We start from the raw sequence: 16,047 nt of genomic DNA, 5'->3' as shown, positions 1-16,047 counted from the left end.
AATCTGCATAGCGTAATATTTATTTAACATATCATCTTTAGATTACAAAATAGTTTTATATTTCTGATTTTCTTAATTTTTTAAAATAACCATGAGATCATATACAAACTTATCAAAAATAATGTGATTTTTTCATTTTCACAATATAGCAAGTTTAAACCGTTATGGCTATTTTCGGGGGAGGGGAAAACTGGACCCTATTAAGAAAAATAGCACTTTCAATTGGGTAATTTTGTTCTTCAACTATAGTTGGTTACGATGGTGCCGCCTAATCCAAGTATTAAATTTAAAAATTTTGTGAGTTTTCGTTTTTGAGTTACGCTGACACACGCACTCATATTCAGATAAAATTGTTAAAACTTTTCTTTTGTATTTTGGGGACGTCCAACCGGATATATTTCTGGTGAAAAATCAAAATATGTACGAATGCAATACTTCCTCTTTGAGGCAAGTATTAAATAATAAAAAGTAAAAATGAGATGTATTCTGCAGTTGCCATCAGAGCTTTCTCAAGAATACCATTAGATCCTCCAGTAAAGTATAGCAATGTTAACTTTTAAATGTATAATAGTTCACTCTACATTTAGTTCCGTGCAAGACTTCACAAATCAATGAGCTTGCTGAAGTACATTTGGCCAGGAAGTGAGACTGGTCTAAAAGAACTTGGCAGAAAGTAAAGGTAATTTGCCTTTGTACTGAATGATTAGACGTGCTAGTGTGGGTAAAGTTAAGCTACCTTTTTTTTTTTTTATTTAAAAGCGACGACCTTCTTCAAGAGTTCATTGCACAGTCTTGTTGAATTTAAAGTTTTATAAAACGACTTGTTCGGGCAGAATTGTTTCAACATATTCTGCGCTGCTACTCGAGAAGAGAAGAGAATAACCGTTGGTTTGGCGTACACGCATACGAATGTAATAATTAAATTAGATGATCATTAAAATTAAAATCAAAATAACGAAAATTAAAACCATAAAACAAATTGTAACACTGAGGATGACATGTTAAATACTAAAAAGTTCAATATTATAAAATATCATTTTAATCAGACTAATAGATCAAAATAAATAAATAAGGGTTATTAAATATCATTCATCAAAATAAAAATTCAAAAAGAACATTTTGACTGTATTATCTGCCCAGGATGTTGGTCAGTCCAAGAGTGTGTACTGAATTAATTTGAAAATTCTGTGGCACAGAATTGGCTTCACTACGGCCTGAAAGTCCAGGGCGCTTCCACACACCTAATCTTGGCCCTTGATATTACATTTCAAATGATATCTTTAAACATGGCACCCCGTGGGTATTTCTGGGTTTATAGTTTTGTTAAAGTTCAGGCTCAAAATCCATTTTAGTCAAAGTAAGCACAAACGATAACAAATTATAGTAATTGAGATTATATCTAAATGAATTACTTTACCTCGACAGCAATGCGATCAACTTCGCTATGGGGCTTCATAATGAACATTCAAATAAATTTAGTTAATTGAAGTGTATTTTCAACAAATTGTGCAACAATGTGAAAAAAAATCCAAGATTTAGGGCAACATGTTCCAAATGGAATCTCCAGAAATGTGAATAGGCGAAAAAAAAGAGTCCAACAGAAACTCAAACTGCAGCCAAGACCTCAATATTTCCAACAAGTACGAGTAATCTCTGAGTGCAATAACAAAAAACTTAAAATCAGACTACCTACCATAAAAAATATTTTTTCGGACTCAGGGCACCAAAATTCGCTTAGTTACGTGAATACCATTGAATACTCTATCCAACTACTATGTACTTTGTGTGCCAATGACACGATTTGTCCGCGCTAAAAAACCAAGAATTTCTCCGAAGTTGAAAATAAGAGTTCAAGAGACTTCGTTTAGAACTTTATTTTATGGCACGTGGATTTTTTTCCCTTTGAAATGTTGAGGTCTAGGTAGAGTAGATTGCCTTAGATAAGGTAACGTAAAAAAAAATGTTTACCTCGACTTATGCACCCACAGACCTTGAGAAAGCTTTCACTGGGCTGCGTTTTGTGAACAAAAATTAGAACCAATTAACCGCTGAATGAAAGACACTCAGAATTTCAACTTTGAATCCCAGGTTTGACTGAGTGAGTGAAGTACGCAGAAAAGAAGAATTAAAAGGGTGGGATTACGATACACTTTAATTTACGTTACGTTCTGTTTCGTTTGAAATTCTGTTTGCTTAAGTAAAATCATTAGCAGAACATCCTTTCACGATTTTCATTAGTTAAAATGTAAGGGCCCCTCTGGATCTTAAATTCTTGAGAGCCTTCCATTTCAGCTGTAATTATTAGGTATTGTTTAAATTGCTTAAAATATCTAGCTAAATTTCACGCCTGCTTAGAGGCATAAGTGCGAGGTAACTGCAATTATATTTTAGGTCAGAAGAAATTTGTGGTTATTTGGTGTTTAACTGACCTTTAAAAAAGTGCATTAGTGTGTGGGTTTTTTGAGTGACATATTTACGAAAATGTATGTGATTAGTAAAATTCTAAAATTAACCTTACCCTTTTTCTTCCGCTGAAGTTGAGGTTAGATTTTCAGAAAACCATTCAGTAGCTTTGGCATCGTAGACAAGCGAAAGCAGCAAAGTGCGGTCGCCTTAATTGGAGTATACAAGTTAGCGGCCAACAGAACATTAATTTTTTATAATATTTATATTAATGGATTACAAAAAGGACATAGATGTTAGCCGAGCGGTTAGAGGTGGGCCCGCTAAGCTAAGATGTATTGTGATAATGCGTTCGACCCAAGGTGTTGGCCTTGAATTTTATCTAATAGTATAATAAAGAAATTTTAAAAAAAGGTAAATTAGCTCCTCCGTCCGCGTCACCAAATTGGTAGTTAGAAGTCAGCATGAAATAAAGATAGGAAGAAATTCCCAACTATAAGCAAATAAATGTGCTGTCAAACATGTTGTTTTGAAGTCATTCTTTATAAGGCTAGATAGCAATAAGCTGAATCAACTTAACAAGCAGGATTAGACCCACCTATTCAATGTTCGACCTATTTTCAACTTGAAACAGCTACTTAAGAAATCTGAAGATTTCAAATTTCCTCAGTAACTTCTTTTTATAGATCTCCTTAACAAAAACTTACAGTTTAAAATGTTAAGTATAAGGGTTGATTAAACGCCAAAAGGTACACAAATCAGCAAGTACCCAACTTCATTAATTCATTAATATTTACGTAATTTTACTGCATTAATATTCATTAATATTTTTTAGAATTTATTAGATGTCACAGACACATATGCTGGCCATTTTCGTCTACAAAATATATGTTCAAGTAGCACTGTAGATTGACTGTAATATCTAGTTATTTATAATAATCAAACTGTTAATTACAGGTTAAAAAGAAAAACGTTATAAAAAATAAAAAAAAATTATGAGGCTAAAAAATTCAAAACTTTTTTTAAAAAATGCTTACACCAACATACATCTATGATTTTATTTTATTTATTTTTATTTTTAAATAAAAAGCGTCGGTTTAAGTTCATTCTTCGATTAAAGTAATTGTTATTTTATGTAGTAGTCAATCGTTTATAATAATAGGTAATAATTATCTGGTTTTATCACAAATAATATAGTTTTCTTCAATTACATTCTCAATCTAGGTATTCATCCCACAATGTTGTACTATATATGTAATATAAAATAAATAAGATATGCATATTTTTAGGACAGCTAATTATTCCAGTATTTTACTATAAGTAAAATTAGGGGGACTAAATTAAATTACAATTCAGAAATTAATAATTGTTGAATAATCTACTTGTTATAACTGTGTGTTATTTGTGCTCACGAATATTTCGGTAAGACGAATTCAAGACAGTAGCCGACTCTAACTTTGTCTTTTTCTACTTTAACATGCATGTACGTATATGTGATTTATCATAATTATAAGAAAAAAATATTATAAATGAAGTGGCCAGCATAACATAAGAAGGTATTTGTACGTAAATAGCAAAATTAAACTGCGTTTTCAGTACTTCCTTTTAAGAGAAGTAAGAAAAATAAACTGCGATTGCAGTACTTCTAGGCAAAGAGGCAAAGATTTTTTAATCGAACGACATTAAACCGATTGATTTAAATCGGTTCACTCATTGATAATTTAAACGATTGCAGTACTTCCTCTTAGTAGGTGCAAGAGCATGATAGCACTTCACAGCCACGTAGAGGAGCTTTATCCACTTATTCGAGCTGAATTTTATCAAAATCGGACTAAGCGTTATAGAAATATTGGTAATAATAGTTTTAGAAACGGCCTTACTTGGGTGGGGCAAACTCCCCTCCATATGAGGCACAGCGTCGAGACTTTTAAAGTGCAAATCTGTACAAAATTTCGATTCGAATGACACTTAATTCATGAAAATCGGTTCACATTTCGATAATTTGAAACGATTGCTATACTTCCCCTTAACAAGTGTAAGAGCAGATCGTCGCTTTAATGTTACGTAGGGGAGCCCTAACCCTGTCATCCTACCAAATTTTATCAAAATCGGGCTAAGATTTACAGAGTAATTAATGATAATAATTTTGGAGGGGGCCTTACATAAAGGGGGCTAACTCCTCTCCCTTTCCATGTACAGCGTCGAGACCCCCAAAAGGCACATCTACATAACATTCCGACTCGAATGATACCTCATTCATGAAAATCGGTTCACGCGTTTAGGCGCTACGTTGTTTACAAAAAAGGTAACAACAACAACAACAACAACAACAAGAACAAGAACAATTTTTGAAAATGCCGTTTTTGCACATTTTCGGCAACTTTTTTCTCAAAATCTATCAGATCTAGGTTGTTGCAAAAAAAATACAGTTATAAAGGAGGATTTGCCCTTTATTTTGAAGAAAATTTGGGAATTTTATCTTTTATAGAAAAAGAGAAAAAAATTGTCAAAGTTGGGTGTTTTTCAACGTTACGCTTTTTCGTGCAGTTTTTGATGATCAACAACCGGACAGTTTTAATTTTCAGAAGGCATGCATTCGATTTCGTCAAAAATGAAGCTATTAATCAAGTTCTTTTAGGAAAACAAATTGTACACCGAATATAGGAAATTTTTCAAGTAATATATCGTAAAGCAACGGTTAAATTGTACTTGACTGAACGTCACTAGAGATTATAACTGTAGAGGGCAGCAAATAGATGTCAGTTTACCGAAATCGTCACAGCAATATTTTAAGAATTAGTCAGTTACTGTGTAATGGTCAATGTATTCATATAGATTTTGTTACCATTGTTTTCTAGGATCGATAATCTGAAACAAAGCCACTTTTTGTACCAAGTAATACTTGGTTAGAAAACATTTCAAGCCAGCGCGTGCGGTTTTCTGGAGGAAAGTGGCAAATTCTCTACGAAGGCAAAGCAAACCAAATGGGCCTTACATCCTATATATTTTATTATTATTTTAATAATTTTTGACGTAATAGTAGAATATAGCTAACCAAATATATTTATGCATTTGCCTAAAGAAAAATACATCTTTTAGCAAGGAAACTGTCTTAAACGTGTACAACGATATACAAAAATCAATAAAAACCAAATTAGAACATTGCATCCTGAATTACACGAAAATAACTAAAATATAGAATAATAATATATGTAAAAACAATAAATGCATACATGTAATTAAAAAAAAAAAAAGAACGACTACATGGATAAAACTTATTCTAATAAAATAAACTAGAAATTTACAGTACCACAAAAATTAAAATTACGAAGAAGAAAGAAGAAAAAAAAAACATTTAATTAAATTCTAATTTTCAAGAATATATATACAAAGAGCACACGTTTTCTCTTGCGATTGTAGCCTTAACTGGTGAAGTGCTTGAATAGTGTAAAGAAAAATATTTATTTTTTCTCTGGAGCTTATATCTAAACAATTTTCAAATCTGTCATAATGAGTGAAATATTAAGACAACCACTTACCACGTAAAGATGCTAGTGGGAGAAAGTTCACATAAAAATGTTCAAGATTATCACCATCTGATTTATTAATCAAGCTATTTTTATCCGGGTTAAAACTATATTTGATACCATTTATGTATACGTAAAATACTGGACATTTATTAGACGCTACACGAATCTGGGCAATCACCGATATTTTATTTATATGCGGTTTAAAATTAACTAAAGGCCGTTTAAATGAAGCACAGGTAAAATATTGCGGTAATGCAGTTTTTATTTAGATTCTAAAGCTATGTCAATGTCCTGACTTTGAAAATTATGATTAAATTTTTCTATAAGATTTCCAAAATTATCTTGCGATGCCTTGGAACTGTAACTGCCAAATTGCTGCTTTATTTTGCATTGCTATGCCTTTATTGCAAAATATGAATCAAACGACATAATTGAACAATTATTTGAGAAAACGTTTCCAATTCTTGGATGATCGCATAATGGTCCAGTTTTGATTTCCAGAATTTGAAAGAAGTAACACATTGTTTTACTAGGATGTTCAATTGAAATCAATAAACTAAAACTAAGATGCTGTATTTGGAACAGAATTTTCATTTTGTTTAGTACTATCTTTGCACGTCCGTATTACTTAGTTTTTTAAGTACCAAAGAGAAGGAAGCATTAATGCATGGGTCAACCTTATGTATTAGATATTTTTTTAAAGAGTACAAGAAAAAGCTTCGTAAGCAAAAAATGTATAAAATATCGATAGCATGCCTTGGGTCAAAATTCAGAACACGCCACTAATAGGATAAGTTAGTGCGCTTCTTGTCAGATTCTGCTATTGGTGGCGACTTAAGTAGGACTCTCCCTAATTCAGCTGTAATTTTTTTGGGCTTGTAAGGATCTTAGAGCGGGTCCCAAAATCTGAATCTAACGAGAGGCGATTCCCTGAACCAAGCTTATTAGACATGCTCGTATCATAGGATAGAGGTCAGGGGAAAAAAGTTTATAGCTTATTCTCTAAGTTGTCCATTAAGAGGTTAAAATAGCCCCGCGTACTGGACAGTCCAGTACCTTTAAAGTTTAACTCTTGCACTTGTGCCATGAACCACTTCAAAAGCAATAAGAGAAATTTCAGGAAATATGTTTAGTTAATTGAGAAATGTACACTTAACACTGCATTTGGAACTTACAGAAATATGACAACTTCTCCTTGGAGTCAGTCTTATTGGAACTGCCTGAAACAATGAACAAATATAGATCACTTAAGTTCTGTTTACAAACAAACGCGCGCATATATACACACATAGTTTCACATGATCCGACGTATGGCACTGGAGAATTGTTGATAGTGTCATTTGTCAAACAGCAGCTGGATAAGAATTGTAATAAATCAGTGGCGTATCTCCTGAATGCAAGGTAGGTCTTATTCACCTATTTGTGTTTTAATTAATTTTGGACGAAATTAAAACTAATTATTTTTCACACGGCCATTTAAAAACCTAAAGTTAGTTTCCGTAATTTGTTTTGTCCCATAATTTATTATAACTTATTTTGCTCTCCAATCTGAGACGTTTCAAATTTCTCTAGGTCCATCAGCAATCATTATTTAAAAATTATTTTTCTCTTTAATACAAACTACTCCTATTTATTCAAAATTCTAGAGTCTCTAAAGACATTAAAAATCATCCTCCTTCAAAACCTCTCCCTTTTTAAAAAATGAGGTAATTTACAAATTATTAATTAAGATGAAAATTATTTCAACTGTATTAAAACCATTTTTTCGCTTTAAATTAGTTCCTATAAAACAATAAAAAAACATAAGAAACAATTTTATTTTTGTTCAAAACAAGATTTTGAAGGTGGCTGAAAGTTAACAACCAGGTGACTTTATCAAAAAATCAAAGAAAGTATTGTGAGAGTTTGCTTTGTCACCAACCGCACCGTCAGATCAAGCACGAACACGTCAGAACAAGTTGGTGGTTCAAATAATGTTATTATTCTGTTATTCTCTGATTAAGTAGTGTTTTTATTTTTGCTATAGGCGTTTAAAAATAATAATAATTAAGGAACGGATTTTTATGATTTAAAAATGCCAAATATTTAATTAAAATATGCATTTATTTTCGTCAATTATGTGGAAAATATGTGATTTTCTTAAAATATTTTCCGGAATATTTAAGTAAAATGGACTTTTTTTTTTATGAAAATGGAATTTTTTTTTTTTTTGGCAAGTTACAATTATTTATACAAGAAAAGAACATTTTTACCATTTATAATAATTTATTAGGAACAAAATAATTTGTTTTTACAAGTTATAATGATTTATACAACAAAGAACATTTTTACTATTTATAAGAAGATGTGTTAAATTTTCAATTTTGAAAACTTCACTCTTCGAAATTGTTTGCAACCACATGAAATTTCAAATGTTGGAACGTAAAGTGACGACGATCTGGGCGTAAGATGGACTTGTAACGACTAAAAGATCGTTCAACATCTACAGATGTTATAGGTGCCTTGCTGAAAGAAGTTATCTCGTTGGTTGTAAAGGGTACACGATGTTCTGAGGTGACTTCTGTTCCACTGATAATATCAGAAATCTGGCAGATGGTCTCCCACCCTTTGTTCTTGCTCAGTACTTCTACCAGTTTTGATCTGATCAGATCTCCCTTACTCCCAGGTATTCCTTCCACCTTTTCGATGACTTTTTTAACGTTGGACACGTTTTCTGTCAGTCGAACATTTTGGGACTCAAGTTGGGTAATGGCTTGTGCAAGAAATACGCAATTGTCAGAAATGAATGCAAGGTCATTCCTTAAATTAGGTTTCTCGAATAAAGACTTGGCTGTATTTATCGCTACTGCTTCGTCTTCGAGATATGAAAGGACATTCTTGATTTTATTGTAGTTTTCATAGTAATACTGAGCTGCTTCCAGCCAAGTACCCCATCTTGTCAATGTTGGTTCTGGTGGAAGGCACAAGTCTGGATAGAGATCTTTTAGCCTTTTAATGCGACTTGGTGCTTTTAAGAACACTTTTTTAACCGAGGAGATTAAGGAATCTACGTCATTGAACAAAGATCGGACAGTTTCTGCTACTCGATGCAAGGCATGAGCAATACACGTCACATGAATTATCTTAGGATAAAATACCTGAATAGATTGCCCAGCCTTGACCATGTTGGGGGCAGCATTACTTTTTCGTTCAAAACTCCACTGGGCCATAGGATATGCATTGAGTCATCGAAGAATCGTGAAATGGTGGAATGATTGCATTTTTCGAGAACCTCACAGTTCAAAAGGAATGGCTTTGAATCCACATCAGCATCACTGTCAAGTTTTCCAATAACTGCATTGGCAATATACCTGCCCTCAACGTCAGTGTTTTCATCAATTGACACCCAAATCGGTCCATCTTTGACATGTTCTCGAATTTTGGTTAGTGTATCTTTATAGATATCTTCCAGGTAGTTTTTCCGCAGAGTGCTCTCGTCAGGCATTTTTTTCCCAATATAGGTCTCTAAGAATCCTTTGAAATGAGGATTTTTAAGTTTGTGGAAAGGGATATCTGCTCTAACCAAAGCCCGACACAGATCTGTACTCAGAGTAGACTTACTTGATGATGGAGATGTAAGGAAGGCTTGATAGGACGTCCTCTCTTTCTTTCTGTTTTTATTCTCTGTGTGCGATCCGGTGGCAATATGTTGGGTGACTTGGGAACGTTGAGAGCAAGAAACGCGCTTGTCACAAGCTGTGCAGTACAAAATGTCTCCATCACTTCGAAAAAGTTCTGCTGGAAACTCGCGAAGATATTTAGCAACCAGTTGTTTGTTTGAGGCCGATGTTCGTGGCATTTCACCCAAAAAAGAATACACTAAGTGACCGAACGAAATGAATTGGACACTTCAACGAACGAGCTGAAAGAACAGACAACTTCAAAAAACTAACAAGTGCCCGTCACTGTTTAGCAGCATTCTGTGTAAATTACAATAACCATTGTACCCACTGTGATTCACAGCCCTACAGTCTGTGGTTCACAGTTCCTGTCAACCACCTCCCAATTATGAAAATATGCCCAAAATGAAAAATATGAAAAAATATGTACATATTTTGATTAAATATGTAGAAATATTTATTTATTTTAATCAAATATGTATAAATATGCGATAACATCCAAATATGTGGAAATATGTGAAATAAAAGTAGACTCAAACGGCTTAAAAAGTGTCAGTATGAATACTTCTAGTTGAAAAACGTCTGTAAATTGCCTAGAAAAAAATATGTAAATACATACGAATCCGTTCCCTAATAATAATAATAATACGAGTATAGTGACAGGATATAAGAGTTTGAGGGATACGACGTAAGATTCTTTTCTGCTGATATTCAATCACAAGATTTTAATTGCTTTGAGACTTTCTCTTCAAACCCGTTTAGCAAATAATAAAATGTTGACGGTGATTCTAAACACTCGATGAAACTCTTTTGGGTTATGGAAGGTCTTTTCATTAGGTATGTTGTAACAAACAATTGGTAAACCATCGTTCATCAACATAACTGCAAAGTCCAGCTTTCAAAGACATGAAAATCTTCTGTGTCTTTCATTTCTGCTAGGAACAGAAGGAAACAGATTCCTGATATTAAGAATGTGCTCTTAGTGAATCACTATTCTCTGACCAGAATATCTAACTATTCATTCGAAATTGACACGCACCCCAGTAACTGTAGCCTTCTACCAATACCTTAGTGATCTTAGTTTTATCACAAAAGTGATTAAAATAGAATTTATTTCGGGTGATCGGAGTAAACAAAAACAATTGATTAAAACAGGGCCAACCAACTGTAGCCGTTCTTCGAATAGAAAGATTGGAGAAAAAGGTGATATGGTTCTGATATGGATACACCACTCTTTTTGAGCTCGTTGCTGACACTCGGGCGATTCAATACCAATTTTATTGTATTCACCTAGAACGTAACACTGCGTTTTGACTGGAAAAATTTTCCTCTGAGGTTAATGAAAAAAAGAGCCTCCTTAAAGGCTACAACGCAACAAGCGTCCTTATTTGTAATGGGTTACCTCCCTGACCCAGCGTACATCCCAATCCTGATACCCTCTTAATACAACCTTCTCCATGATTACTTTTTAACCGGTAATATCTTACAAATACGGAGCAAGTAAAAAACGGAAAGTTTTTTGAATTCCGTTTATAAAGATAACTGGTGCTGAGCCTAGAATTGTAAGCTCAGGCAGATACAAGTTCTAGAGAATGGTAATCTAAATCACAGAAAAACTGACACATACAAACATACCAAACTGGATTCTAAAGGCAAGCAACAATGAATAACGTAAGCGACTTACTCTGATGTTCAGGTGGTGAACTTGTCCTCTGCAAAGGCCATTTCCAGCCCGGTAGTGCTGAACGTTTCAGAAAGTGAATCAGTTCTTCTTCAGGGCTTTTAAACTGATGTTCATACCAATAATGGTATTTACAGTAGAACCTAAAAAATATCTCAAAATAATAATAATAATAAATAATATATTTTATTGCTTTAGAAAATAGATACATTCAAGCAGGAGCTGGTCACAAAAATACTAAGCAAAATAATAATAATAATTTAGTGAAGCACCCATTTAACTTAGTTTGATTTGATTCATGCACAGGTTACAAAAAACCGCCTGCTGATCCGGGTAGTCCCCGTCGCCCCATTAAACCCCTACACCCAACCTTCAAACTGCAAGTTTTTGATAAGGAGATTGTTGTACCTTTCGTAAAGAGTTTCTTTTTTGTTTCTTGGTTTGAACAAATTTATATATCTAATGATATATACTTTAAAATGAAAGTAATACTTCCCTTAGTAGCTGTAAGAGTAGGATAACATTTTAAGTCACGTTGGGAAGCTCTAACCACTTCTTCCTGCCAAACGTTATCAAAATCGGGCGAGGGTTTACAGAGTTATTATTAGTAATAATTTTAGATAAACTCCCCTCCTAAAGTATGAAAGCGTCGAGCCCCCCAAAAGGCACATCTATATGAACCGCTTAGCTAATCCCATTCCTTATTATTTTCTCCATGTACGTGTATATTTATGTATTATAATAACTCTCTACAATAAGCCAACAGCTAAAATAAATAAAATAGACTCTGTGTGTCTGTCTGTATGTGCCTCCATCTAACTTAAAAACTCTGCCAAATCTTCAAACATATTTGATTATTTAAGACTCACCATTCAGGATGTATTTTCCAGTTTTTCCCACGAAATAAGTCGTAAACTTTCTTGCCTGCAAAATGTAAAGGACAAATTTAAATTACTGTTGAACCTCTTGGAGTCTGTTTTTGGAGGATTGTGTTTTGAGTGGGCTTTGCGTCGATACAGGTCGTAGCTTATTAGTTTCAATTTCTAAGTACTTATCAATTGTTATACTATCTCGTACTCACAGCAAGAGAAACTGTTGCAACAGTCTTAAATTTTCGAAGATAATTTAGAACTGTTATGGAAGTATTGCATTAGCCTCCTGCACTTGCACAGTTGGGAAGGAAGAGGGGAGGGATGAGCTGCTTGAGGAGTGTCACTACACTCTCAACTTCCAGTGTTCCTTTGTCATTTTGCATTGAAAAACTTTACTCAGTCAGTAAATTTGAATTACGATAAAGCATAACGTCGTTTTCTAGCCTTAATTTATTTACGTATGTGGTTCAAGTTAAGGAATTACAGTTAGGAGGGAAATGAGAATTAGTTCGTATCCAATTTCCTCTTTTTGTGAGAGCAAGAGATAATGGATTTAATTGAAAACGCAAATTTAACAGAAATTGAAATAGAATCTCTTTCTTCCTCAATAATAAGGTACAAAAGAAAAACAACATAAAAGACCCCCTTTCATTGGAAAATATACCAGACACTCTCAAAAACAGTACCAATGTATTTCAACCAGGAATTTGAAAAATTTTATATAGATGTGTCCACTTTTCGTTATAAGTTTAACATTATAACAATACGGAGAGTTAATTTGTAACCGCATCCTCATAAAAAAAAAAGCTACGTTACAGTAACGAACACACATACATTGACCTAACATGATTACGAGAAAGAAAATCGTTTAACTTACCTTTTGCGTGAATCCTCTTAATCTCAAGTTGTGCTTCAACTCTGTTCAGACCATACGGATCTGGTAAGGCGACTACGAGTTCAAACGGTGTGCCACCAATTACATTGTAATAGTATCTTCTTCGGCCTTTCGAAACTCGTCTCTGTTACAAAGTGCATATGGGTCGCATAAAAAGTGATGAAAATTTTCAAAAAAAAAAAAAAAAAAAAATAGTCAATATCATCCGTTTATAAAGTTTTGAATTTGATGCTAACCTGTTCAAGCAGTTAGGGTGCACGTATTATTTAGCTAATTGACTTAAATAAATAAGAATATAGATACGATATAGACGTTGTTCTTTCATATTGGTGCTCATATGAATTTTAGGTAGATTGCAAGAGAGCGATTTGAGAAAATTCGGACTTTTTTTTATTCCAAAGCCAAGAAATAGAATGAACTATGAATCCAACATCTGGCTGACGTTTGATCATAATGAACCGCATTTATCATTAATTTTTAACAGCATACTGACCAATCCATCATAGTGGTACTTCACAGCCATTGTGTCACTTCCGTTTACTTGATTGATCAACTTCTCCCTCAACTGAAACATTCAATACAAACTTAAGATGATCGACTAAGAAAAACGTTATAGAAGAGCCCCAAAATTTCTGTACCTGTCGAGAACTGGTAATCAAAATATTGTCTTTCTCATCTCAGTGCCTTGACATTCGAGAAATATAGGCAATGAAGAGGAGATCTCTTGGCCAGAAAGGGGTTCTGTGATGTTTCGCAGGACCCGAACCTTTCTATGATATTGCAAAATGCTTTTTAACCATCAAAGAATGGATGCACAAAATGTCGGAGGACCAAGCTTAGAGGCAAGCGATAGCATTTATTACTCGTTAAGTGTTCCCTAAATTGAATATTTTATTACACAACAAGGATATTACTCATACGGAGTTAAGAAACTATTGCCAGTTGGTATTCCCTGGCTGTCGTAAAAGTCAACTAAAAGGGACCTAGTAGGACAGTTTGGGAGTAAAGAGTAAGGCCTATCGGGAGGAATATGCTGGAGCCGGCTGATACGGCAGCGTTTACAATGTGGTTAGGTGACTACTGCGTAAGGTGGCTGGTGCTTAAGAGCCGTCGTGAATGTAGGGGAAGGGGACTCCGAACCAACTCAGTGGACCTCTTGTGACGGGCCACTATTGTCAATTCCAACATTGACACATCTTCGGCGTAAACTATTATCTGCACTATTCAATTGTAAAGATTGCCATTAAAATTGGTTGATAACCTTTGAACATATTTTTCTCGCAATATTTCTTTCTTTATATTCTCTCGCAGATTTCCTTTCACTCTCGTAAGTATCTTAGCTCTACCTTCGTATCGCATTTTTACTGCCCCCTCGCTAATCTGTCAAACCAATCGTTCCTTTCCTAACATTCAATGCAACAGATATTTTTTAATGATTTAAGGCGCGTCAACATCTGAGGTTATTGCTTTTTATGTTAAAGAAGTTTATGTATTCTTTTTTTTTTTTTGCAATTATTATGTTTAATTATTTCAGTTTTTAATTATGATATAAAAATATGTACATGAAAATCACAAAGTGATATAGAATGATCAAGCGCTTACGAGTTAGGTTGTATTATCAGTTTTGTTGGTAACAAACCTAGTGAAGACACTGGGGCCGGAATGGAAATCGGTAAAACGATTGGCAGATGGGGCAGAGGGGAAGCCCCATAATAAAATTATATTAGGATTACAAAACTTTCCTGTTGTATGCGCCAGTGGAGTGTATGCCTCACTTAACTTTTACGCTTAATTATTTTAATATTTTCTAGGTCTAGGCTTAAAACTCGAAAATAAGATACTTACAATCAACAGGGCTTGATTGTACTCTCGAGGACCATTGTCATCGTCCAGTATTTCAACATCTGTTACGTCGATATTATTGTAGCTAGGCTTCAAGATTCCTTGGAACTGTAAGAGAAATGTGAGACGATAAATCCTGCAATTTTGTTAGAATCTTGCCTGTAAATAGGCACGAACCAGCAGAGATCTATAATTATTTATATGTCATAGACCAATGGTCCAATTCAATATTAATTTGAACATTTATTGCTACAAAACCTGTTTTAGTACAATAAGAAAAAGTAAGGTAAATAAACAACGAAAATACAAGCAGGTAAGTTAAAAACTAAAACAGAAGTAATTAACAGTCAAATTATACAAATTATTATTATTAAATTATATTAGGCCTTAATACTTAAAATATTCTAAAGTAGGTACAAGCTCACATATTAATCCATTGACTGTATAATTACTTTTGTAAAAATTTTACTACTCTTGTAACCAACTTCGTTAAATGTATTAAACAAATATCACTGCACTAATCCATTGACTATTGCAAACAATGATCCAAATAACCAGTTAATATAAAGCACAGATCTATAAATTAGATGGTGATGATTTTTTTTTAATACAAAGCAAATTTTTACTGAGCTGCCCATAGTAAAATGGCTAACCGCCAATAAACGAAGCATTATAGAAAAAATTATTAATAAAATTCAATTTATGATGTAAGTAAAATATCATTTTATATCTATGAAAAAAAAGAGTAAAAAACAATTGTAACAATTCCATTGTTTGCTTGCTGAAGCAACTGCTAGAGTTTGCCTATAATGTTAAGATTGTGACTCAGACGCCGAGGAGGAGATATTTGTTCTAGTACGAACAACCAGCTAAGTGTATGGAATTCATCGTGAATGAAGCAAAAATTAAGTACTCGTATATAGTGTCAGGACATCGGAATAGACCAGGTTCAAGTGTGCCAAGACTATGTGGATGTTCTTGGTCTCACAAGGCCATGTGAAAGAATACTATAGAAACAAAAGACCGCTAAAAAAGTTAAAAATGTAACGAGTTCATTTATAGGGTTGTAACGAAAACATTCGGGAAGTCACCTATAAATAGAAACGAAAATAAAATACACTAGTCCCTAATTCGTCCAGTTTCAAGATATAAATCTGATACCTGG

General features: G+C 33.6%; 1 protein-coding gene across 7 annotated transcripts in view; it reads right to left on the bottom strand.

The window, feature by feature from the left end:
* Positions 1–16,047, bottom strand: part of stj (voltage-dependent calcium channel subunit straightjacket) — a 54,482-nt gene that overhangs the window by 15,303 nt on the left and 23,132 nt on the right. For 3 of the 7 annotated variants that reach the window (XM_074138390.1, XM_074138394.1, XM_074138396.1), the window contains 8 exons: positions 14,886–14,990; positions 13,534–13,605; positions 13,023–13,164; positions 12,143–12,197; positions 11,277–11,416; positions 7,109–7,153; positions 2,519–2,612; positions 1,418–1,450 (listed from right to left, as the gene is read on the bottom strand). In XM_074138390.1, the coding sequence (XP_073994491.1) occupies positions 1,418–1,450; positions 2,519–2,612; positions 7,109–7,153; positions 11,277–11,416; positions 12,143–12,197; positions 13,023–13,164; positions 13,534–13,605; positions 14,886–14,990 (686 nt within the window). The remainder of the gene's footprint in view (positions 1–1,417; positions 1,451–2,518; positions 2,613–7,108; positions 7,154–11,276; positions 11,417–12,142; positions 12,198–13,022; positions 13,165–13,533; positions 13,606–14,885; positions 14,991–16,047) is intronic. The other 4 variants (XM_074138391.1, XM_074138397.1, XM_074138393.1 and 1 more) reach the window with 3 other exon arrangements.

This window comes from Rhodnius prolixus, unplaced genomic scaffold (genome assembly GCF_049639745.1).
Source record: "Rhodnius prolixus isolate KJV_2025 unplaced genomic scaffold, Rpr scaffold_11, whole genome shotgun sequence".
Lineage (NCBI taxonomy): Eukaryota > Metazoa > Arthropoda > Insecta > Hemiptera > Reduviidae > Rhodnius > Rhodnius prolixus.
This window is presented reverse-complemented; position numbering and strand designations above follow the sequence as displayed.